General features: G+C 39.9%; 1 protein-coding gene across 4 annotated transcripts in view; it reads left to right on the top strand.

Annotated features, from left to right (window-relative positions):
* The window catches only part of smoc2 (SPARC related modular calcium binding 2), a 243,248-nt gene that overhangs the window by 128,853 nt on the left and 89,728 nt on the right, over window positions 1-24,667 (top strand). For all 4 annotated transcript variants that reach the window (XM_028820455.2, XM_028820457.2, XM_028820456.2 and 1 more), the window contains exons 3-5: window positions 5,870-5,976; window positions 8,898-8,997; window positions 24,035-24,079. In XM_028820455.2, the coding sequence (XP_028676288.1) occupies window positions 5,870-5,976; window positions 8,898-8,997; window positions 24,035-24,079 (252 nt within the window). The remainder of the gene's footprint in view (window positions 1-5,869; window positions 5,977-8,897; window positions 8,998-24,034; window positions 24,080-24,667) is intronic.

Below are 24,667 nucleotides of genomic sequence, written 5' to 3'. Positions count from 1 at the left end.
TTTCCGAAAGTAAGGCACACTTAAGGAAAATCTGCAAAACAGGTAAACCTACTGGTATTATGGTTACTCTTTGTGAACAGACAACATTTATTGGCTTTTCTCGATTATAAGGGTGTAATTTCTTTCAAAAAATATCAAAAAATGGACTACAAATGAGATTTTTTTGTGGGGGATCTAGAGAGCCAAAAATAAGGGGGAACAACCAAAAACTGACGAGTTGCACAGCAGTTCCCCATGGCCTTTAAATGGATAAATTAGATTTATTTAGAACTGTATTAAAATGTCCAAAGCTTTGCAAATGGTCCAGGCCTACATTATTGTTCTGCTAGTGACAGTTCCCTCAAGGGTTTATTAAATGGATGCATGAATATATACTGCATGCAACTTTATTTCTTTTGTTTCAAAATGAAATCAATAAGATTAGTACAACACATGATTGATGAATCCAATATGTCATAAAATATTTTCATGATCACATATAAAAACAAAATAATCCATGTTTAGTCTATCGCCCAGACATTCAGGATTAATTTGATTTCATGCTAATTATGTGTACACTAAGTCATAACATAGAAATATATTCTAGCATTTCTGTAAAATACTGTGAAATTGTTTGCAATGTTGAATTTTCTTTCTTTCTTTCTTTCTTTCTTTCTTTCTTTCTTTCTTTCTTTCTTTCTTTCTTTCTTTCTTTCTTTCTTTCTTTCTGCCACTATACAAATAAAGAAAGGTCAGGCCATTCGGATGTCTTCTTTGACTGCCTGTATTTTCCATGCTCTACCCAGATGTGGCTGTCTTTTTTGACACACTTTCTACGCTTCTGTCAGATGAATAATGGTGCAAAAAAAACCCCAAAAAAAAACTAGATGGTAGAAAACTGATTTCATGGCTTGCTAGAGAACCTGAGCGACAACTAACAGCCGCACTGGATTTGGCACTTGAAAGTCATATCTCACAGGATTCCAGCTAGGAAGCAATAGTAGATCGAATAAAAGATTCTTTGTTTATTTCAGGCAACGTATCCAATAAGTGGCTTTAGATCTCACACAAGCCCCTGGAAAATAGGAGTCTTGCAAGCCCTCAAAAAAATTAGTTGCAACTGTTATTGTGGTTGAAAGCACACAGAAGGCTTGTTCTGCAGCCAGCTGGTCCCTGAAACCTCCCTGAGCCTGGAGATGTCAAGCAGGCATCACATTTGTTTCCTATAAGCCAAGCTTTGCTGTCTGAAACTTTTTCCACTGATGCTTGAGGATTCTTCAGGAAGTGGACGGCTCTAATTTCCAGCGAAATGCACTGACCATCTTGAAAATAAAAAATGGAAAACATCAAGAAAATGGGCTTCACAGTCCATTTTTATGTTTGGCTTGGAACTATTGACTAGAAGGATAACGTGATGCATGAACATTTGTTGATGAACGTAAGTGTTGTAATAATTATTTGTGGCAAATGAATTGAAGTAGGAAATTGAAAAATCCGGTGGTTACCTCGTGCTTGCGATGCAAATTTTCTTTCCTTGGACTTGAACTCATGATACAGTCTCAAATGTAATTATGCATCTGCTGCTGTGGTTGAAAGCACTGTGAGCTAAAAAATTTAATTTAAGAACTCATGCAGTTATGTTCTGAAGTACATCTAGAATCCAGTTCTAGTTACATAGTGAAAAAATGTGGTTTTGGTACAGTTACCAAAAAAAATGAAAGAAAAATAGTTTGTGTTTTTTCAAGGATGTTGACTTTTCATTAACAACACACCTAGTCTACCACATTATAGTACACACGTGCTCCTACAAATGATCCCATCTCCACTCTGAAATACACATTAGGGCTCAACATCTATCATTAACTGCCTTATTGCTTATCAATCACTCCAAGCAATTAGAAGATTGTGGGCGTCTAAAAATGTTTACTCAGCTTTGCTGGTGTTTGGGCTAGGACCCAAATTTCTTAAGAAGTAAAAAAAAAATGAAGTCTCTCTACTATAAATTGTTGTGGGGTGATTAGTCCAGCTAGCAAAACAAAAAGCCACAAATATCAGCATTTGGCAGGGTGTGGGGCAAAGAGACGGGCTGTTTACATTGACAATGAGACACTCCCCAGTGGCAAAGGCAACTCACAGGCAGTAGATTTTATACTATTTTATATTTATAAAACTTATACTAAACAAAAACAAACAAAAAAGAAAATTCTTGCATACAGCACATATAAATAGCATGCTCCCCCTTGGAATTTTTCACATTTTATTATTATACAACAATGAATCATAGTAGATTTGACTTTTTTGACACTGATCAACAGAAAATGACTCTTTAATGTCAAAATGTAAAGAGATCTCTGTAAAGTCAAGTCAAGTTGGGGAGCATGCACTGGTACAGTGTGTTGCCGCGCCCACTACACGATGAAACAACTCGGGATTTCGGTTGGCAACTCCCCAGGCAGACACGCGGTCCAGTCCCACCCTCCAGAAATGACCCTCTATCTGCCACAGCCAGGTGTTACGTGGGCGACCCCTTGGCCTGGTCCAGCCACTCGGGTCCCCATCATTGAGGATCTTATGAGCCGGATCACCGTCGGGGAAACTTGCCACATGGCCATAGTGCCGTAACTGATGCTCCCTCACAATGCAGGTAATGTGCCTCATTCGGTACTCCATGAGCGACCGCTCATTCGACACAAAGTCAAACCAACGGTACCCAAGGATTTTCCGGAGAGACAGAGTACCAAAGGAGTCCAGTCTTCGTCTCAGGTCACTGGATAGTGTACATGTCTTGGAACCATATAGCAAGACAGGAAGCACCAGGACTCTAAAGACTTGGACCTTCGTCCTTTTGCATAGATATCGGGAGCGCCACACAACCCTTTCCAGCGAGCTCATGACCCCCCCAGGCTCTCTTAATCCATCTATTGACTTCATAGGTAGAGTCACCAGAGACTTGAATGTCACTGCCAAGGTAAGTAAACCTCTTGACAAGGTCCACACTCTCTCCACAAACAGACACAGTGCTGTTGGCTGTGCCCAAGAGGTCATTAAAGGCCTGGATCTTGGTTTTTATCAGGACACTCGCAAGCCCAGACACTCAGACTCCTTGCTCAGTCTCTCGAGCGCCCCGATCAGAGCCTCCATTGACTCCGCGAAGATCACAGCATCGTCAACAAAGTCAAGATCTGTGAATCTTTCTTCACCAACAGATGCTCCACAGTCGCTGGACCCCACAACCTGGCCCAACACCCAGTCCATACAAGTATTAAACAGAGTAGGAGCAGAACACACACCTGATGAACCCCAGAATCAACTGGGAAAAACGCAGAGGTTCTGCCTTCACTCTGCACAGCACTCACAGTACCAGTGTACAGGCCAGCCATGATATCCAGCAACCTCGAGGGGATCCCGCGAACCCTCAGGATGTCCCACAGGGCAGCTCAATCAACTGAGTTGAACGCTTTACGAAAATCAACGAAGGCTGCAAAGAAACTGACGATATTCGTGGTTGCGCTCCATGAAAACCGTCAGTGCCAGGATGCGGTCGATAGTAGACTTCTTAGGGTGTAAAACCAGACTGTTCCAGTTGCTGGTAGGTGAGCAAGTGATCAAAGATCCTATTGAGGACGACCCTAGCAAGGACCTTACCCGGCACCGAGAGCAGTGTTATCCCACTGTAGTTTTTGCAATCCTGTCGATCCACCCTTCCCTTTCCAGATAGGGACGACAAGTCCCGTTTTCCGGTCAGTTGGGATGATGCCAGTCTCCCAAAAGGAAGCAAAGATTACTTGAATTGCCAGGAGGACAGCCTTACCACCAGCCCAAAATACCAAAATAAATCTGCTGTGATTCAATGTTGTATAACAATGAAACCTGAAAAATTCCACCGAGGGTTGAATATTTAGCTTAATCTGCAGTTCTACCTAGGATTATGTGCATGATGCCCAACGTTGTGACTGGAAACTCAGTATGGTTCATCATCATTGTCTCATCTAACACCAGGCTGTCTGCCTTCCTTGCATCTCTGTTCAGCATGCAAAAGTTCTTCCATCCATCCATTATCCAACCCGCTATATCCTATCTACAGGGTCACGGGGGTCTGCTGGAGCCAATCCCAGCCAACACAGGGCACAAGGCAGGAAACAAACCCCGGGCAGGGCGCCAGCCCACCGCAGGGCATGCACACACACACACCAAGCACACACAGGGACAATTTAGAATCGCCAGTCCACCTAACCTGCATGTCTTTGGACCGTGGGAGGAAACCGGAGCGCCTGGAGGAAACCCACACAGACACAGGGAGAACATGCAAACTCCACACAGGGAGGACATGGGAAGCAAACCTGGGTCTCCTAACTGCGAGGCAGCAGCGCTACCCACTGCGCCACCGTGCCACCCACGCAAAAGTTCTTTCTCTCTTCTAATTTGCATTTTGTAGTCTTCCTCCCAAGTCTGGTGTGATTTTTCTCCATATTTTAGGGAAGCAGATTGATTTACTTGGCTGGAGTTAAAAAAATCTACTGCCGCGGCTGTAAAAGATGTTCCAGTCAGGAAAATTCATTTAGGATATACTTCTTGAATAAAGTGAAATCTGAGTTTAAAGTGGTTCTTGTCATCACATTTACAATACCTTTTTGTACTTTGTTTTTTGAGTAATTAACAATATCATTGCACCATAAAATTGAATAAAAACTAATTTGTAAATTGAATCTTAAAATGTACCCTCTGTGAGTCTGTGTACCATGTAATTTGATTTCCATTATTCTTATAAAATACATTCCCAAAGGCCTGTCATACTATTGCCTTCAAAAGTTCCAATGTTGCTTTTCATCGTTACCAAGCAGGCTTTGTAGATTTCAGGTCATGTTCGATTGTTTCTTCAAATGCTTCTTTAGTGGCACTGCTGTCTCAGATACAATCTTAGTTAGCACAATTAGTCTGATTGAAGTGTCTATTATTTGTTATGCAGTTTGTAATACAGTAATGCCAGCACATATTCAGTGCAGTTTGAAGCATGAAGGAAGATGGGAATGCTCAAAAATGAGAGAATCGCTCTAAGGTGAGATGTGAATATGACTGCAGAAATGGCTTAGCTATTTTACCATTATGACACAGACATCTGTACTGTATCAAATGTATGGAAATTTCTTTAGGTATTTATTGGAGTTTTTTGCATTGTATTTTTGTCTGTTTAAAGGAAATACAGGGAGACCATTTGGTCCAATCACTAAAATCTGCATTTTGATATTCTACAGAACAGTCATTATTGAGTCAATTTTATGGATTAGACTGATGATCATTCAGACTTGCAAACAATGAAGCAATACAAATAACTTAAAACACAGTGTATATGTGATTATAAAAACACAAGTATACGAAATCCCAAATGAGATACAATATACATACTGTATTTGTAAGAAATAAGTTGTTTTTGCATTTAAAATGTACTGTATCTGGAAAGACTGAATAAGAATAAACTGTGCTGTAACCCACCACAAAAGATAACCTGCTGCCATGTGTGACATTTGCATAAGTTAGTTACAGACCCTTGTTACGAATGAATTAATAAAAGACACCTTTAAGCAGGTTAACATTATCAAGCAACTTTAAATATACTTAAGGGGCCACGGCGGTGTGTTTTAATAGTAATCTTATACACTCCATTAGAAAGACGTCTTCAGCCCTTCTCGTTAAGTGCTCAGCACTCACCATCATACTGGGTAGCAATGCACTCTTTTTAATAAGAACATGATGTCTGGTTGTTTTCCAGGCCACAGTATAATAAAACCACTTCCGAAACACTCAGTTCTTCTGGAGTTTTTCAAAGTCTGGATAATTAAAGCTACATTTTATAACATTTTTCTTTTCTATTTCTATTTTTCTTTTCTTTTAGAAGTTTCTAGATGTGTGGCAGAGCGGAAATACACCCAGCAGCAAGCAAGAAAAGTCTTTCCGCAAGTATTTATACCAGAATGCAATGATGATGGAACATATAGCCAGGTAAGTTGCTTTTTTTTCATTTGGTCCAATCTGACTTTGCAGGTTCACTGTCTAATAAATTCTTTGATCATACGTTTCTCTCCTTCCGCTCCACTGGTTTTTCTTCCTGATTCCAACACGGAGGAGGTAACTGAGTCTAAATTGTGATTGAGTGTGAGTGTTGTGGGCAAAGTACCAGTGATAGAGTATGGTAATGTCATGCCTTGAACCGCTGCTGCCTAAACAGGACTGCGACTCTAAAATTAGATTCTAAAATGAACTGTTTAACAGTGACACCTTCACCACCTACAAAATTATCTTGGTATCTACCTTTGTGTCTGTAATATCTGGGTGAGGAAAAAAGAAGACTAAGTGCTTAGGGCGTATCATTCTTTTATCTGATTGGCAAATCCTTTTAATATTTAACAACCAAATAAGTGGCAACCCTTATCAATTTTACCAAACTCTTTAAATATTCATATCATAATTTAACACTTAGGTGAGAACACAAACCGTATTCCAAATAATGCACGACTAATTATTAGCACATCCACTGACAGAGAAAATAAGAAGTTAAATCTATTTTGTCAGGTTATATTATATATATATATATATATATATATATATATATATATATATATATATATATATATATATATATATATATATATATATATTCACGGCATTCGTAGTCTGTGTCACAATCTGATTGTATGGGTGGTTACCTACCAGGTAACGCTTGTGGTTGGCCAGCAATCTGCTAACATCCGCCACGGTGCCCTCAGTTTGTGAGGAGCAGATCATAGAATGGTTGAAACAGTTTACTGTCAAATAAATGCAAAGAGTACGCGACACGTGTTTCGCCCTCATTCTGGGCTCATCAGGCGTACACACTCCACTGCACTCCCTCTCGGGAATCGAACCTCGGCGCCAGAGGCGATGCCCCTAACGTTGCGCCACGGCGTGTGGTTCGTTTATTTGACAGCATGTAGATCCTCACAAACTGAGGGCACCGTGGCGGATGTTTGCAGATTGCTGGCCAACCACAAGCGTTACCTGGTAGGTAACCACCCATACAATCAGATTGTGACACAGACTACGAATGCCGTGAATGTAATTACCCCGATCTACATGCTGTCAAATAAACGAACCACACGCCGTGGCGCAACGTTAGGGGCATCGCCTCTGGCGCTGACGTCCGAGGTTCGATTCCCGAGAGGGAGTGCAGTGGAGTGTGTACGCCTGATGAGCCCAGAATGAGGGCAAACTATTTCAACCATATATATATATATATATATAGAATATTCTATCCATCCATTTTCCAACCCGCTGAATCCGAACACAGGATCACGGGGGTCTGCTGGAGCCAATCCCAGCCAACACAGGGCACAAGGCAGGAACCAATCCCGGGCAGGGTGCCAATATATATATATATATATATATATATATATATATATATATATATATATATATATATATATATATATATATTATATATATATATATATATACAGTATATATATATATCTAGAATGCTAAGGGTTGTAAGTCTGACACACAAAAACTTGAAATCCAGTGGGCTTTGAACCTTAATCTGCGCATTAATCGAGAGTTTATGATATTATATGCATAACATGACCCAAGAATTGGAGGTGCTGGCTGCTTAATTGGGCTGCAAGTCCTTCTCACAGTGAGCAGTTATGCTGCTAGGTTTCCTGGCTGACAGGGAAAGACTGAGGGCACACAGCATTGCTGACAGGAAAACAACCGCAGCAACCTCTGCCGACAGTAAAGCACATTGCACCGGCCAACTGTTCGTTTTCATCACCAACGCAAGTCATACTATCCGAGTGTAACAGAAAATCATTCACAACCAAATAATTGTAGGTGTGGGCTTCCTTTGTCACTCTATTGGGCTTTGGGAACTTCTCATGGCAAGTGACAGCACAGCCATGCAACTTGTCTGACAAGAAAAGAAAAGTGGCACAAGTATGTAGAAGAGAAACTGCTGAGACATCTAATGTCAGTGCAGCACATTGCCCCAGCAAAATGATCGTTTTCATTGCAAACATAAATGACCATCATATAAACCATTAGGGCACAATAAAGGTGGTGTCTCCCTAATCAGGATGAACAGGGGTGCTGTGTTGTGTGAGAAGTACATGAACCACCTTTCTTAAGGAACCAGGGGTCTGAGTGTCTCCTAGTAGTTCTATAAATCTGGAACAATATTAGGATGAGGCGTGCAACAGTGTGCAGATATCAGTTTTTCTTTAGTATTAGAAAGGCACACAGGATGTAGATTGAAGTGTTTTACAATGTGTCAAAGAAATCATTACAAGAAAAGAAAAACAAACAAAAATTAGATAATAACAGTAATAAAAAAACAACAAAAAATAAATGAGTAAAGGCTTACATAAAAATAGATATATAATTAGTAGATATATAACATCATATTTAACAAAGATGCATCCAATTGTAAAGTCAGATGGCCAGGAGGACAGAAATTAATTTTTTAAAAACTCAAATTAAGCTGAAGGAAAAAAACAAATCTAAATCTGCAGGGGTTCGAAGGCCAAAAGACCACCCAGAACCCACTGAAACTAGACACATTTTTGGCATGAGGGAGAAGATAACCTGGGGGACAACAGGTCAACTGCAGAGGTACAGTGCCAAGTGGCACTAAATTGTCCCTATATGGCTGAATGTGGGTGTGTGTTTCAGTAAAGTGAGTGAATGAGGCTGTCTATGGTTGCTCCCTGCCTTGACCCGGATGCTCTGGACTTGAGTATGTAGGTTAGATAACGGAAAACTCAACTATTAAATGGTTTGGAATACTTTAATACTGTAATTCTGTTAAGCACATTGTATAGTATGTACTGTTGTTAAGTGTATTTACTGTTTTTCACTTTGGTATTTGTTTAAACCAAACATCATTTCAGGTTCAATGTCACAGCTACACTGGATACTGCTGGTGCGTCACCCCAAATGGACGGCCCATAAGTGGCACAGCTGTAGCAAATAAGACACCCAGATGTCCAGGTAAGGAACTTTTTAAGTTTTGCAATACCAAGAATTGAATTTGTTTTCTGAAATTTGTGCCATCAAAACTGCATTAACTATTCAAAGAAAACATTAAAAATACTGTATTAATGCCCCTTGTCACCACTGCTATTGAACCACTGGCAGTTCACTGTCGAAATGCTTATCAGATAAAGGGGATTATCAGAGAAAGACTTGAACAGAAAATTTCTCTATATGCAGATGATATGGCTTTGTATATATCAGACCCAGAAAACGCTGTCCCTGCAGTTTTAACAGCACTTACAGAATTTCAAAAGATCTCTGGTCTCAGAATTAATTTGAATAAAAGTATACTCTTTCCAGTGAATTATCAAGCATACAATATTAGATTGGACACCTTCCCTTTCATCACTGCAGATCAGTTTAAATACCTAGGGGTAAACATCACAAGTAAAGCTCTTTATCAACAAAATTTCGCCGTCTGTATGGAAAAAATTAAGCAAGACTTGCATAGATGGTCAACCCTCCATCTCACTCTAGCTGGAAGAATTAACGTTGTTAAGATGAATATCCTTCCTAAGCTTTTCTTTTTATTTCAAAACATTCCAATATACATCAATAAATCATTTTTTAAGCAATTAGATTCAACCATAACCTCATTTAGTTGGAACTTAAAACATCCACGTATCCAAAGAATGACCCTACAAAGACCTCAGGCAGAAGGTGGCATGGCTGTACCTAACTTTCAGTTTTATTACTGGGCAGCAAACATACAAGCCATAAAAACCTGGACACAAATAGATGAACATACAGAGGCTTGGTCCGCAATAGAAGTAAAATCCTGCAGTACTTCTTTATATTCCCTGCTTTGTGCCCCTATTAATGCAAGTTAATATACTAACAACCCAATTGTGCTTTACTCACTCATAATATGTAACCAGTGTAGGAAGCATGTTTATCTGTGGAACCTCTGCATGAGAACCACCTTTTTCAACCCTAGCAAACATATGCAGTTTTTAATGTCTGGAAAGCATTTGGGATTAAATTACTTAGAGATCTTTATATAGACAACATCTTTGTAGCCTATGAATAATTACATTCCAAATTTAACTTTCCAGCAACACATTTCTTTCACTATCTTCAAATTAGAAACTTTGTTAAACAGAACCTACCCAATTTTCCTCATCTCCCACCTTCCTCTATGCTGGAAAAAATATTGCTCAGTTTCAAGGGCTCAGACAGCATTTCTGCAATATATAAAACTAGCCAACCCGCATACGCCGCATAATGACGCCACTTTTTTAATGATTTTTAAGCACAGGGAAAAAAATGAACATTTGAAAAATCCGTAATTTAATAAACCACCAAGAAAAGTAACATTGCAACAATGCACACTACGAACCAACATACAATCATCGTTCAGTACGCACTGCCTGCTCATGTGCCCGCCCCCAACTTTTCACCTGAGTCGCTTTCGTCTCTGCTACAGTCCACATGCACCTCTGAGCCACGTTGTCTTTTCATTGTTCTTTGTGGTTCCGGCTGCTTTTCTATATATAATCCACCAAGTCACCCAACCATGGTAGTAGCGAGGGAAGTGTGTGTACAAAGGGCAGGGACGTAATCAGTGCGAGCGTATGACCCGCACTTACTGGGAATTCCTCGTTCGTGGGGAACAATTGCAAGCCCCGGTCCCCATCACGAATGGGGTTCAACCGCTTACTCACGCCTGTCGGCGCCGGGTAGACACACGTTGATCCATTCAGTGTAGCGCGCGTGCAGTACCGGACATCCAAGGGCATCACATACCTGTTAATGCTCAATCTCACGTGGCTGAAAGCCACTTGTCCCTCTAAGAAGTTGGACGCCGACCGCTTGGCGATCGCGTAACTATTTAGCAGTAGGGAGTCTCATTCGTTTTCGGAATTAACCAGACAAATCGCTCCACCAACTAAGAACGGCCATGCAACACCATGCACAGAATCAAGAAAGAGCTATCAATCTGTCAATCCTCTCCGTGTCCGGGCCGGGTGAGGTTTCCTGTGTTGAGTCAAATTAAGCAAAATTTGTGTGTAGTGAGTTGTTGCGTCCGGGCACATGAGCAGGCACTGTGAATGCCTTGAGAGCGTGGGTGGACGCATGCCGGGGAATACGCCGCATAATTATGTATTGATGGGTGAACACTTCCTGAACGACACAGTTGTCCAGATGGGGTGGGTTTGAGGATACGACTGTGAGTGAATGAAAAGATGGACCTCTGGAGAGAGCAACATACAATTGTCTGTGACTGAAAGCGGGATCGTCTGTGACGATGGAGGCCATGCTGGTGAAAGTTACTTCGTCAGTAGGGATAAGTGTCAGTACTTGTTCATAAAGGTGTAGCAAACCTTCGTTGTTGATGCTTAATATAGCTTGCATACTGAGTTGTTCTGGAGTCACAGTTGAGAAACACTTTTTTAATGTCTTTTAAGAACAGGGAAAAAAATGAACATGTGAAACATCCATAATGTAATAAGCCACCAAAAAAAGTAACATTGCAACAATGCATGCTACGACCTGATCGCTGTAAACAGAAGTGAAAACAAAATCGAGCCCAGTGCATTCTTTAAATGACTTCTCTGCCTTGTGGCACAGTGGTAGTGCTGCTGCTTTGCAGTAAGGAGACTGTGGAAGATTGTGGGTTTGCTTCCCGGTTCCTCCCTGTGTGGATAGTGCTTTGAATACTGAGAACACTGCTATATCAATGTAATGAAGTATCATTATTATTATTCTTATGCGTCCAGCCCCCTCTCTCTCGAGCGCCTGTGTGTGTCGCGCTCTCTCTCTCTCTCTGGCTTGCTCGCTCGCTGCACGTGTTCCTGCTAATGAAGTATTATTATTATATAGATTCTTATGCATCCAGCCCCCTCTCTCTCGCATGTGTCGCTCTTTCTTGCACGTCTGTGTGTGTCGCTCTCTCTCGCTCGCTGCACGTCTTCCTGCAGGCATACGCCGCATAATTATTTATTGATGGCTGAACACTTCCGGAAAGACACAGTTGTCTAAAAGGGGTGGGCTTGAGGATACAACAGTAAGTGAATGAAAAGATGGAACTCTGGAGAGAGCAACATACAATTGTCCATGACTGAAAACTGGTTTTGGCAGATACATGCATATCTTTTTGAAAGTTTGGCCCTGTGCTTTATTAATTGACATCGCAAAGGCCAATCTAACAGGAAATTGTCTTCATGTAAAAGTAAAAGGCAAATTATCCGAGACAAACAAAGTTTTACACGCTGCATACAGCAATTCACATCTGCGACAAACATGCCTCTTCTTAGATGGTCCTGCCGCATTCTCGAAGCATACACACCGCCTGGTCATGTGCCCGCTCGCAAGGGCAACTCACAGAGACCCGCCCACCAACTCTAAGACCATGGCGTGTAAAACAGTTTGCGATGGTGGACGCAGTCGTGCTTCGTAACCGAAAAGAATAATGAAAAGTTAACATGGCTCAGAGGTGCATGTGGACTGTAGCAGAGACAAACGCGAATGATGCCCTGTTTTGTGAGTTGCTGCGTCCGAGTTGGTGGGCGTGGCTCTGAGAGTTGTCGTCGTATCCAATGGTCATAGAGTTGGTGGGCGTGGCTCCATCTTGCGTGCTCCATGGGTGTCTTGCTCACTGGCGGCTTAGCGAATTATATATATAGATTATTTTACAGTCCCTCCCTTTCACAGATCCAAGAGGACAATGGGAAAAGGATCTCTCACTCAACATATCAGAAAAGGAGTGGAAGGTAGCAATGCAGGGAATTCACTTGAGCTCCATATGCACAAAGCATACAATTATTCAACTCAACATTATATATTGAGCAAATCTGTCTCACTTAAACTGTCCAAAATTTTTCCAGGGCAAGATCCAACCTGCGAACGCTGCAATCAAGTTCCAGTTTCACTGGGTCACATGTTTTGGGCCTGCACCAAATTAACATCATTCTGGACCAAAATTTTTAATGCCTTTCAGACAGCCTTGGTGTCACAATCCCTCCTAACCCACTAACAGATGTGTTTGGTGTACTCCCAAATGGGCTTAAAGTGGAGAAGAACAAACAAACTGTAAGCCTTTACTACACTATTGGCATACAGACTTATTTTGCTAAACTGGAAGAATCCTAACTCTCCTCTTTTAAGTCAGTGGGTAACTGATGTTATATATTATTTGAAATTGGAAAAACTGTAATTCCCACTTAGAGGATCTGTGCAGAACTTTTTCAAAACCTGGCAGTATCTAATCAATAATATTTTAGAATACGCTCTTAAAGCACTGAGGTAGCAGATTCTCTTCCCATTTCTTTTTCTTCTCCATTTATCTTTATCCGCCTATTAAACTCATTCATTTATTTATTTTTACTAGCTTTAAGTTTTACTCTGTTGGCCATGCTTTCTTTCTCAGGGGTGGGGGTTGATTTGTTTTCAATCCTATTTTTTTGTAAAAATGTATCTATTTGTATGGAATGATTACAATAAAATTAATAAAATTAAAAAAAATACTGTATTAAGTGTTATACAGTATGGCTGAATTTTTGATTGAGTAGCAAGGACACACAGTGGTAGCACTACTCTCTCACAACAAAGAGATGACGGTTCTCCTCGTGTCCGCATTTGCATGTCCTGCTTGTGTCTTTGTGACTTTCTCCCAGGTGCTCTGCTTTCCTCCCACGGCCCAAAGCCATGCGGGTCAGGTGAATTGGCGATGCCCAATTTTGGCCCAGATCTGTATATGTGTCTTTTCACCCAGTGACAGAATTACTCCCTGTCCAAGGACTGTGTCTGCCTTGCACCCCATGCTTGATGGAATAATAATAATAATAAATAATTTATATAGCGCCTTTTTCATGTTCAAGGTGATTACAGGCAGAAGGTGGAATAAGCTCAAGCTGATCCCCCAACCATGCCCTGGATAATTGGGCTAGGAAAGTGGATGGATAAATTTCAAATTTTATATTTTATTTGCTCATGTGATTGGATGCTGTGTCAAACAGTCTCTTAGAAACCAACATAATTTCAATTTATATGTGTGTTTTCTTGGTTATATTTTCTAAAGAAAATGTAATCTTATCAGTGGTGTTAACCTTAAAATTGCTTTATTTTACATTACCATCCCTTTAAAACTTCTGGATATTTCCATAAATTTTATTTTCCACAAATCTTTAGTCAGCTATATAACTATGGAAATTAAATCTTATCTGCTCTATTTTATTTTGACTATCTTCCCTTGCTTAAGTTTTCATTTTTTTAGAAAGTACCAAAGAATGCTCATTTTGCAATGTAAGGTTAACTGTTCTTTCTACTGTATATTGATATCAGTAAGCTGTTGCAATAAAAAGAAATAGTAAGTTATGGCCAGGCGGCACAGTGGCGCAGTGGGTAGCGCTGCTGCCTCGCAGTTGGGAGATCTGGGGACCTGGGTTCGATTCCCGGGTCCTCCCTGCGTGGAGTTTGCATGTTCTCCCCGTGTCTGCGTGGGTTTCCTCCCACATTCCAAAGACATGCAGGTTAGGTGGATTGGCGATTCTAAATTGGCCCTAGTGTGTGCTTGGTGTGTGGGTGTGTTTGTGTGTGTCCTGCGGTGGGTTGGCACCCTGCCCAGGATTGTTTCCTGCCTTGTGCCCTGTGTTGGCTGGGATTGGCTCCAGCAGACCCCCGTGACCCTGTGTTCGGATTCAGCGGGTTGGAAAATAGATGGATGGATGGATGGAAGTTATGGCCACACATATTACCCAGACTACTGTCGATCTAAATTCGACAGCTACATAACATTTTTTTACTAAGTTAGTGTTCGTCATTGTCTCAAGTAGTAAATGCCCGAACAGATTTACCACTAACAAGACAGACCACATAGCCACTTAAAGAAGTTGCTCCTTATTACAATTTGAAGCAAATGTTACTGAGAGGGATAACACTAAGCTCCTCTGGGAATGTCATGAAAATGAGACTGGAGCATATCATATAATAAGATCCAGAGCAAGGAGAAATGTAAGGTGGGAACGATTCAAAACTAGCCAGCCTTGATCGCATCTTAAATTGAAAGAACTATCACATCTCATGGTGGGTTATGGTAGGTTCAGGTGTTATGGTACTTTGGGTAATGCGAAGAACTGGCTTAAACATCCTGTTTTGGATGTTACTTAAGGATGTTACTTGGACAGGTTACATTTGATACAATCAGATGGAGTGTCTGAACAGTTATGTGAATGAGATATGCTAAAAAATGAGCATATTACAATTCAAAGCTGAAATGTGTCATCCAGAATTAGAAATTTGTTTATGTTGCCAACTAGAAGGGGGTTGCATCATCTTGTTCATGCTTATTTTTAAACTTGGCAACAGAAATAATTAACTCCATTGTGAACACGCTAAAGATGAGTCATTTGGAATAATATTGTCTTCAGCCAGGCAGTTTTGGATAGAACAGACTTCTAACACCATGTTCTTTTTGTGGACACAGCAAGCTGGACCTGCTGTATTCAAATGTTGATGCCTTTGAAATGTAAACCTGTTGTACATTTAGGCAGGTCTCACCATCTTACTTCCACCTACAAGTCTGTTATTGACACTAGCATCACTTCATTGCCCAAGTCAGAAGCTCTTCTGTGTGCTTGGTGGGTTGTTGTTTATTTATTTTAATATATGTGTGTGTGTGTGTGTGTGTGTGTGTGTGTGTGCGTGTGTGTGTGAGTGTGTATATACAGTATATACAGGGTAGGATTCAAAAGTAATGAGCCTTTGTTCAAAAAGACAAATTTATTGAGCAAATCGGTACAACTAATTAATAGTCTTCAAAATAGGCACCTCCTGCATCAATACACTTTTGTAGGCGGCTTTTCCATGACTCAAAGGCGTCCACGTAGGCCTGTTCCGGGATGGCTGCAAGGGCTGCCTTGACATTTGCTTGGAAAGTCCTCGATCGAGTCGAAGCGTTTTCCTTTCAGCGCTGATTTTAAGCGCGGAAACAAGAAGAAGTCAGAAGGCGACATGTCCGGACTGTAGGGAGGCTGGGGGACCACTGGAACGTTCACCCGGGCCAGGTAGGCGCTCACGATGAAGGCGGTGTGGCTGGGCGTGTTATCGTGGTGAAGCTTCCAGCTGTCCTTGCTGTCCCTTCGCTTGCGCGCGACGCTTCTTTTCAGCCTTTTCAGGACTTCCAAGTAGTAAGCAGCATTCACGGTCTGTCCTTGCTGGACAAACTCGTAGTGGATGATCCCCTTCACTCCGAAGAAGGCAATGAGCATGGTCTTCGTCTTCAACGCGTACCGTTGTTCTAACGAACTTTCCATTCCGCCGTGTAACGCACTACCGCACACGGGTTCCCGTCAAGGCCGATCCTACCGCTCCGAAAGCTCGGAGCGATAGGAGCTCTGTTGCGTTGTGAAGCCAACACCCACTGTCGCCGTCGCTGGCAAGTGGGGCGTGCGGCGAGGTACGTTCGCGTCAGAACAAAATAAGGCTGATTACTTTTGAATCCTACCCTGTATATATATATATATTGTGAGACTTGCCCAGACACCACCATATGGAGACCACATCTTTATAAAAGCACACTTTTATTTTTCTCCAAATAACACAGTCCCGCACACAGCACACAGTGCTCCCAGCACCAATCATCCCTATTCCGGGCTTCTGTTTCAATTTCCGTGGCTACCTTTCCTCTCCTAATGGGAGCTTTGTCCTGCTCCCACTCCCGACTCAAGCTCCCTAATTGTAGGGAGGCAGCCCCATGTATTCTCACCCAGATGGGCTCCAGGTGTTTGATGATGATCTTCCAGCAGCACTTCCTGGTGTGGCAGAAGTGCTGCTCTTGCACCCGTAAGCACTCTGAGCATCCAGGTATCCCGGCTGGGTAAGGACCCCAGCTTCCTGTGACAATCAATATACAGTATATATATATATATATATATATATATATATATATATATATATATATATATATATATATATATATATATATATATATATATTTGCAGTTGGAGATCCACAAAGGGAGAAAAAACGAATCATGTATCATAAAATAGTTTTATTCCTGAGCTTTCAACCCCTATCAGGGGTCTTCATCAGAGGATAATGCTTAGACTTACAAGAATCAAAGGCAATATATAGCAACACATTCAGTGGGGGGGGGGGGGGTGGGTAAAGGTGACTAAGTCAGTATGATCAAGGGGGGGAGGGGGGTTGTATAGTTTAATTATTGTGTACATGTCCTTTTTAAGTTGGCATATGCTGGATTTATGTCCAAGTGTCTGTTGATGGCGTTTTCATCTGATAGCCATCTTTGATATATGCACATACTAAATCGACAGGACACACATTCAACTGGGACAACGTAAAAGTTAAATTTAAGGCCAGTACAAAAAGCGGCAGAGAGTTGGCTGAGTCTTGGCTATCAGATGATATACGTGATTCGTTTTTTCTCCCTTCGTGGATCTCCAACTGCAAATATGCAAACCGTATCACAGACCTTCTCTTCCATATATATATATATATATATATATATATATATATATATATATATATATATATATATATAAATATAAAACAGTAATGGTGCACTGCATGATAACGTGCAATGAATACACTTGAGCATTCGTAGTTTTCATCTTCTTTCTCTGTACGTTTAGCATTCGTTTGCTCAGAGGTTGATTTGTGGGCTGCTTCCTGAGCAGCTCTTCTTTTCTCCACCCTAGCGGCCCACTTCTCCTCTTCTTTCATTGGCATCTTTTCACGTTAAAACTGATTAAGTCAGTGTTTGTGTTACAATTACTTAGTATGTTTTCCTTAATTTTTCACATAATTGCACTTAAGTCTTCAATCTGCCTCAAGAATGTTTTAAGATATGAAGAGGTAGGGGAAGTGACGGTGAAGGTGGTACGGATGAGAATGGTGCCCACACGCATGCACCACACCGCTGTCCTACTGGCCGCTGCCAAGAGTTGATTCTATAATAAAATAAAATCAAAAATAAAAAGAGGAATTACTTCGTAATTCATCATCCCGAAAGTGGATAGTAGATGTCATGTATTATATGTTTACCAAATTTCAGGTCAATAGTTCAAATGGTTTGCGAGCTACAGGTGATTTAAAATCCTGGACAGACGAACAGACAGCCATGGTAGCGTATTATAGAAGAAGATATATATATATATTATATATATCTTATATATTATATATATCTTATATTATATACACACACACACATAGAAAAGAGACAGAGCAAATGAAAACATGAAAAAAGACTGAGGTGACACTGTCACCCAATATATTATAAAGGCAAGTATTAAACACTCTTCAGCAAAAAATAATGTCCCTAATGGCACGAATCTAAGACCAGACAAGCCAAGATGGCGACACTTCTATATAAATTCCAACCAGGCAGGAAGAGGTGGGTCCAGTGGGATGGACACCAGAAGTGATGTTAGAGGTGGTCTGGCTGTGAATAATCCAGACTGTATATGTAGGAAGAGAACAGGCATTAGTATACACCAACAGCTTGTGGACTGGAGTTGAATTAGCATCACCAGAGCCTTTAAGGTGTCCCCAAGACGCATTCGTGTGACAATATATACAGGGGTGGGCAAAAGTAGGTTAACAGTTGGGAGTACACAAAACACAGAGGGTGTATTATTATTTATTAATTATTGTATTATTTATTTGTAATTTTTGTCTTTTTCTCTTCTCATTTGTCTTATTATTAAAGTGTGTTTGAATGTAGCGATCATAACCTACATGTCTTTTTCCATATGAAAAACTGCAAATCTACTTTTTCGCTACTTTTGCTCACCCCTTCTCTTGAGCTTCTTTAAAGTTTTAACTTCCCCTTTGGGACAAATAAAATATTTCTTATCTAATCTAATAACTGAATATTTAGTATGCCGTTGTTTCCACATGGCACAGAGCTCACAAACACATCACATACTCAACCTGTAGCAACTCCTCATGGAAAACTAGCTAACCTAGGCATATAGACTGGCATTTCCAATGATGTAAAGCAAGAGGATCACCCTATGAGATGGAGAATCTACACCCCTGCTGGCAACAGTGTTTCGGCTAAGTGCGTGTGAGTGATCTCGCTAACAGATTGGTGCCCCATGCAGGACGTCCTCCTACCTTCCATTTGACGAGACTGAGATAGATCTTGGCTTCATTTTACCCTTTAGAGGATACATCAGTTATAAAATCAGTGGATTGCTGAAATATGGATTTTTCTGTATTTAAATAGTTCCAAATTGACAAATCTTTTCCCTATCTAATCAAACATTGGTTGGTCTTGTTGTGAGACAACCACGAAGACCATGATGTGATCTTGATCTACATGATTTTCTAAAAGGCATGTTAGGCATTGTTTAATGAGAGCTGACAAATGAAGATAAATAAAAGGTAGCTAATTAAACCAGGTCTTCAAAAATAATCTCCAACCAATATACAGTATCAATTATCTCTTTTAAGCAGCTAATACAATGCATACTGAGTGAAGAATTCTTTATGGCAATCCTTTCTAAATGATACTCTGTAAGGCTCCGGAGTCAGACTTTAAAATGCATGTTATTGGGTTCAAAAGTACATTTAGCAGATCGCTTAACCTTCTGGCACTTTAACTCTAAGGATATTGTAAAGAGATACCCCCTAAACCCCGTAAGTAATATCGACATATACGCTCTAGTGAGGTATTCCTATGGGAGGCTCTTTTAAGTACCGTTCATATGGTATTCGCAGCGTACTGTTAATTCATAGCGGTACGGTTGTTATTACTGCTCCCTCACAGCTCCAGGGACTTGGGATTGATCCCCTGCCCTGCCACTCTTGCTATGGCGTTTTCTTGTTCTTCCATTGTCTGTCTGGGTTTTCTTCAGAGAGTCCGCTCACTCTGCACCTCTCAACCATGTACTGTATATCTGTTAGGATAACTGGAAAGTCCAAGTTGGCCTAGTAATAGTGATTGTGAATGACCACCACCTCAAGCAAGGGAGCAAATAGTCAACAGTGGGATTCCTAAATCATAATTTTATAAGTATTATATCAAGTAAATAGAAAAAAAATAACAACTAACAATACTTTCACCAGTTTTTGTTCTATTATTTTCGTGATTTTATGAGGGTGCAGTCGTTAGCATTGCTGCATCATTGCTCCAGTGTTCTGTGTGCAGATCCTATGCCTCTCTTCATTCTTCCCATATCTTTATACATGTTTGTCCATGTGTTCCAGTACGAACATGTAAGATAGATTAACTGACATTTCTAAGATGGTGAGTGTGTCCTGAAATGGAACAGCATGCCACAAAGCTGAATTGAATTAGGCATGTTCAGAAAATGGGTGGACAAATGGAAGTAAGACGCTTGATTAATATATTAGTAGAATAATTATAACAGTCCTGCATTGGGTTGGCACCCTGCCTGGGATTGGTTCCTGCCTTGTGCCCTGTGTTGGCTGGGATTGGCTCCAGCAGACCCCCGTGACCCTGTGTTCGGATTCAGCGGGTTGGAAAATGCATGGATGGATGGATAATTATAACATGTTCATATATAAACATTTTTGATAACAATCAACTTACCACTTTAAGGTCATGGGGGGTGCAATGCAGAAAACAACCCTGGGTGGAGTGACAATGTTACATTTCTCAAGTTTTAATTTAGAAAAAGTACAAAAGATTGCCTGGTGCAAAAATAAATGTGCTTACTATAATCAACATTGTTAATTTAATTTGACACTTTGGTTGGTCAAAAAACATTTTTCAGATTTTCATTTTACCTTTTCATTTGTGCACCATTCCATTTGCATGATGTCAGATGTCAGGCTGTCTGATTCACTCCTGTAGAAATGTCCAGGAACACGTTCATATTTGGATCTTTCACTGTCCGACAGCAGAACTTCAGACATAGTGCACTGACAGTTGTATTCACACAGGACTAGAATTACCAGAAGAGGCCAAAAACAGTTATTGTTTAGGTCCAGAATTATTAATGACACGCTCAGAAAAAATTTCTGGCATGGCTGATTCACATGGGATTAGAATATCTAAAGTGGTCTGGTAATAATTATTTACCAGATGTCCTCCAGCGATATTATCCCTGTGCAAATGCTATTTTAATGTGTGTACCTGTACACACTAGGGAGAAACACAAAATTTACAACTGATTCACCTTCTCAAATTTTCTAAACAAGTGTTGTGTACCTTGGAAAGGGTAAATTTCTTTCCTTCCTTTCCAAATACTCCCCAAACCATCTTTCTCCCCTTCCCCGACCCCACCTTTTTGTCTGCTTTATTTGATATCAAGTCATTCCTTTATTTGTCCTCAGAACAGGCATGGACTACACATGGATGCTATTATACTAACTTCTGCATGTCCCATAGTTGTTAATCTGAGTAGGTTTTCCAATCTCATTTTATAGGTGTTGGTCAGAATGTCCATTAAGTGGAACCGACTGACATATTTCTGGAGCCATTCTAGGATTTCTGTGGCCTTGTGACACGAGTATGCACTTAAAATGAAGGGTTGCACCTAATTTGCTATGATGTTTTGACTTAAACATTGCTCTGCTTGACTCGATCGGCAGTCACTTAACATGACAAGGGTGCCCATCAACGTTATATGTGATTTTAGATTACTGAGGAGTCCTCTTGACAATGGAGCGTTACTGTTTCACTGAGACTTGCACATATCTGCATTCTTATCTGTGTACTTTGGCCAATGACTAGGCTCTCTCAGTCAGTGAAGTTGAACTGGTCTTTACAAAGTAGACTTTAAACAGCTTTATCTTGTCATCTTAGATCCTTTGTTCTTAATTCATCTAGGAGTAAACCGGAGTTAGGAATTCTCATGAGGTGGACTAGCTGATGCAGTAGACTTTGGAAGATCATGGTTTTCAGTGTTGATTATCTTTGACTTTGTGAATATGCTGAAATTGGTGGAGCAAATCCCTCAGTTGTTATAGAGAATCTTCGACTGGCAATACTAATGGAGGCTTTTAGTAGGTAGTGTAGGTCTCAGCACCATACTGAGTGGCACTAACTGCGTTATAGACCATTAGCTGGGTTTTCTTCTTGAGATCATGATTCTTGAAAACATAATGACGCAATTACCTAAAGGAGGTGCTGGTACAGGTGATATGGTATTAATGTCCTCTTTAGTATGTCAGTTGACTGCTGAGCTACAGATTATATAGGAGGTATTGTGTACTCATATTAATAGATCAATCAAAACACATCCCAGATTATTACAATATCACTGTCACCCTGAAATTGTCAGGATTTGCCTTCGCTATTCATTGTTGTGTTTCCTTTTTTTGTGACTCTTTACATTCTACAATCAGTTTTTGGGTCACATAATCAATTTCTCTCATTATTTTCCAGCTAGGACAGCTGAAAATATCTGGTGTCTATTTCCAACAGTATCTTGTGTTTCATGTACTGTATATATGCCACTGTTTGGAGTAGCAGTTGCCTCAATTTTGCTATAAAATGCCACTGAGTAGTGCCGATGTCATTGGTGTGACGGGATAAAAGATTATGAAATTCCTGGTCATCTGACTTTGCTGATACATCATAGAAATTCTCTATATGAGGTTGCGGTGTTTGTTTCACTTTTAAAGACTTCTAGGTTGTGGCTATAGACTTTTCTTTTGGGAGATATTTTGGATTTGACGAAAGAGTGTATGGATATTCTGTTAACAACTTGTTTTTGGTAACAAATGTATTCATGATATTTCTTCTCCTAGTTACCTCCATCTCTTTCTATGCTGTACCTTGTGTTTGGCGTAACAGAAATAGAGCTAAAAGCAATATGGATGCATGGAATATTTCACACATCCTGGTATTCCCATCACCATAAACCAGCAGGAATAAACCAGCAGGAACATGGATTCACAACACAAGCAAATATTTTACAATACTTCATGTTCTGGTGTTTGTGTTCTTTAGTCTACTACAACCACAATTTCTGAAATTTGTTTTGATTTTGTGCTTTCTGAGATGACTCTTTGGGAACCATTGCAGAGAGGAGGAGGAAAGAGAAGATAATGTTAGCACCAGCGCCCCCTCTCATCTCAGGGCGGTACTGCTTGCCTCTTTAGAGCCAGGAAGGTGGTCCCCAGACATACATGCGTGACAATCTATCTATCTATCTATCTATCTATCTATCTATCTATCTATCTATCTATCTATCTATCAAACATACAATTACACAACCAAATTAACATAAAAATATAGAATATAAAACATCCAAATATCAAAAAGGGAAATAGAAAGAGCCGATTGTCTAGACCTTCTATGGGCCCTCAGCAATGCACATTTAATACGATGCGTTATAACATGAGAGCAATGAATTAGTTGCTTGTTTCTGACATGTCACAAATCCACTGGACAAATTTATATTTACAGATGCCACCTTTTGAATTTATGTCAATTTAATTCAATTTATTTTTTTAGAGAATATGTCCAGAGCACATGTGAAGATTTTCAATTATAAAATATTAGCATAATACAACAATATGCAATATATTGCATATATATTCTACCAAATCATCAACACATTAAACTCTTCTCTTATATCTTTTTTTAATTAATTGTGAAAACAATCAAGCACGCCATGATTAAATTATACTTATGATTTACTGTTTTGTAAATATTTTAATCACATATGAGTAAATACATACAGTATAGGCCACATACTGTTAAAATCAATGAAAACCTTTAAATATATTAAATTCAGCTGACCAATTCGTTTACTTTCAAGATTTTGTTTTTTGTGTCTATTTATATTAAATTTATGAATTTACTCGTTTGTGGTTCTAGCTCACTAATACCTCTGGAACTTACGGCTGTGAATTAAAATATTGGAATCATTCTTTTGGTTAAAATATCACACACAATGACATGCTCTGATTATTGCTCTGTAAGTGGACATAACAATAATCTTTATTTTTATGTGGTGCTTTAAAGGTTCGTCATTAAATTATCCTGCTTATATCATTTGATTCACTTCTTTGATTGGTTAATAGTTTATATGTTTGAATATTGTGATTTCAGGGGCCATTCCAGAAAAGGTACCTCGCAAAGATGCTGGAAAAACAGGTAAATGTTTAAGCAAAATCCATTCACACAACTATCTTGTTGATTTGTTTGCCACTTCTTAACCATCTTATTTAATACATAAGCAATAAATATTTTAATGGGAATGGAGGAGTGACTGTAAAGTATGCTTATTACATCAGAACTGAACACCAAAAATCAACTGCATAGGGCAGTTAAAGAAATAACCAGCACCAAAAGACTAACTCAGTAAAATAAATCTGTTTGTTGGTGCAAAAAGTATTGCTTCTGGCTTTTTTGTTTCACAAAAAGAAGCACACATTAAAAAATTAGAGGTGAAGGTAGAACTCTTTAAAACCCTTATAATTACATAAAAAGTTCCTTTTGTGGGCTAAAAATATTTTATCATAATCTTTGAATGTACCTAACACATAACAAATTCAAATATACTAATTTCTAGTCAAGTGTAAATTGATGAAGCATTCTACCATAAGCAGCACAAGGGCACATTGTCCCTATAGGCGTCAAACGTATATTTAGCATTTAGACCACAAAAAAGGGAACTACCAATAACAAGGCCAACCCATATGCCCAGATTGATTCTCCATTTGTCCTTGTGGTTATTTTCAT

The sequence above is a fragment of the Erpetoichthys calabaricus genome, chromosome 15 (genome assembly GCF_900747795.2).
Source record: "Erpetoichthys calabaricus chromosome 15, fErpCal1.3, whole genome shotgun sequence".
NCBI classification, from domain to species: Eukaryota; Metazoa; Chordata; class Cladistia; order Polypteriformes; family Polypteridae; genus Erpetoichthys; species Erpetoichthys calabaricus.
This window is presented reverse-complemented; position numbering and strand designations above follow the sequence as displayed.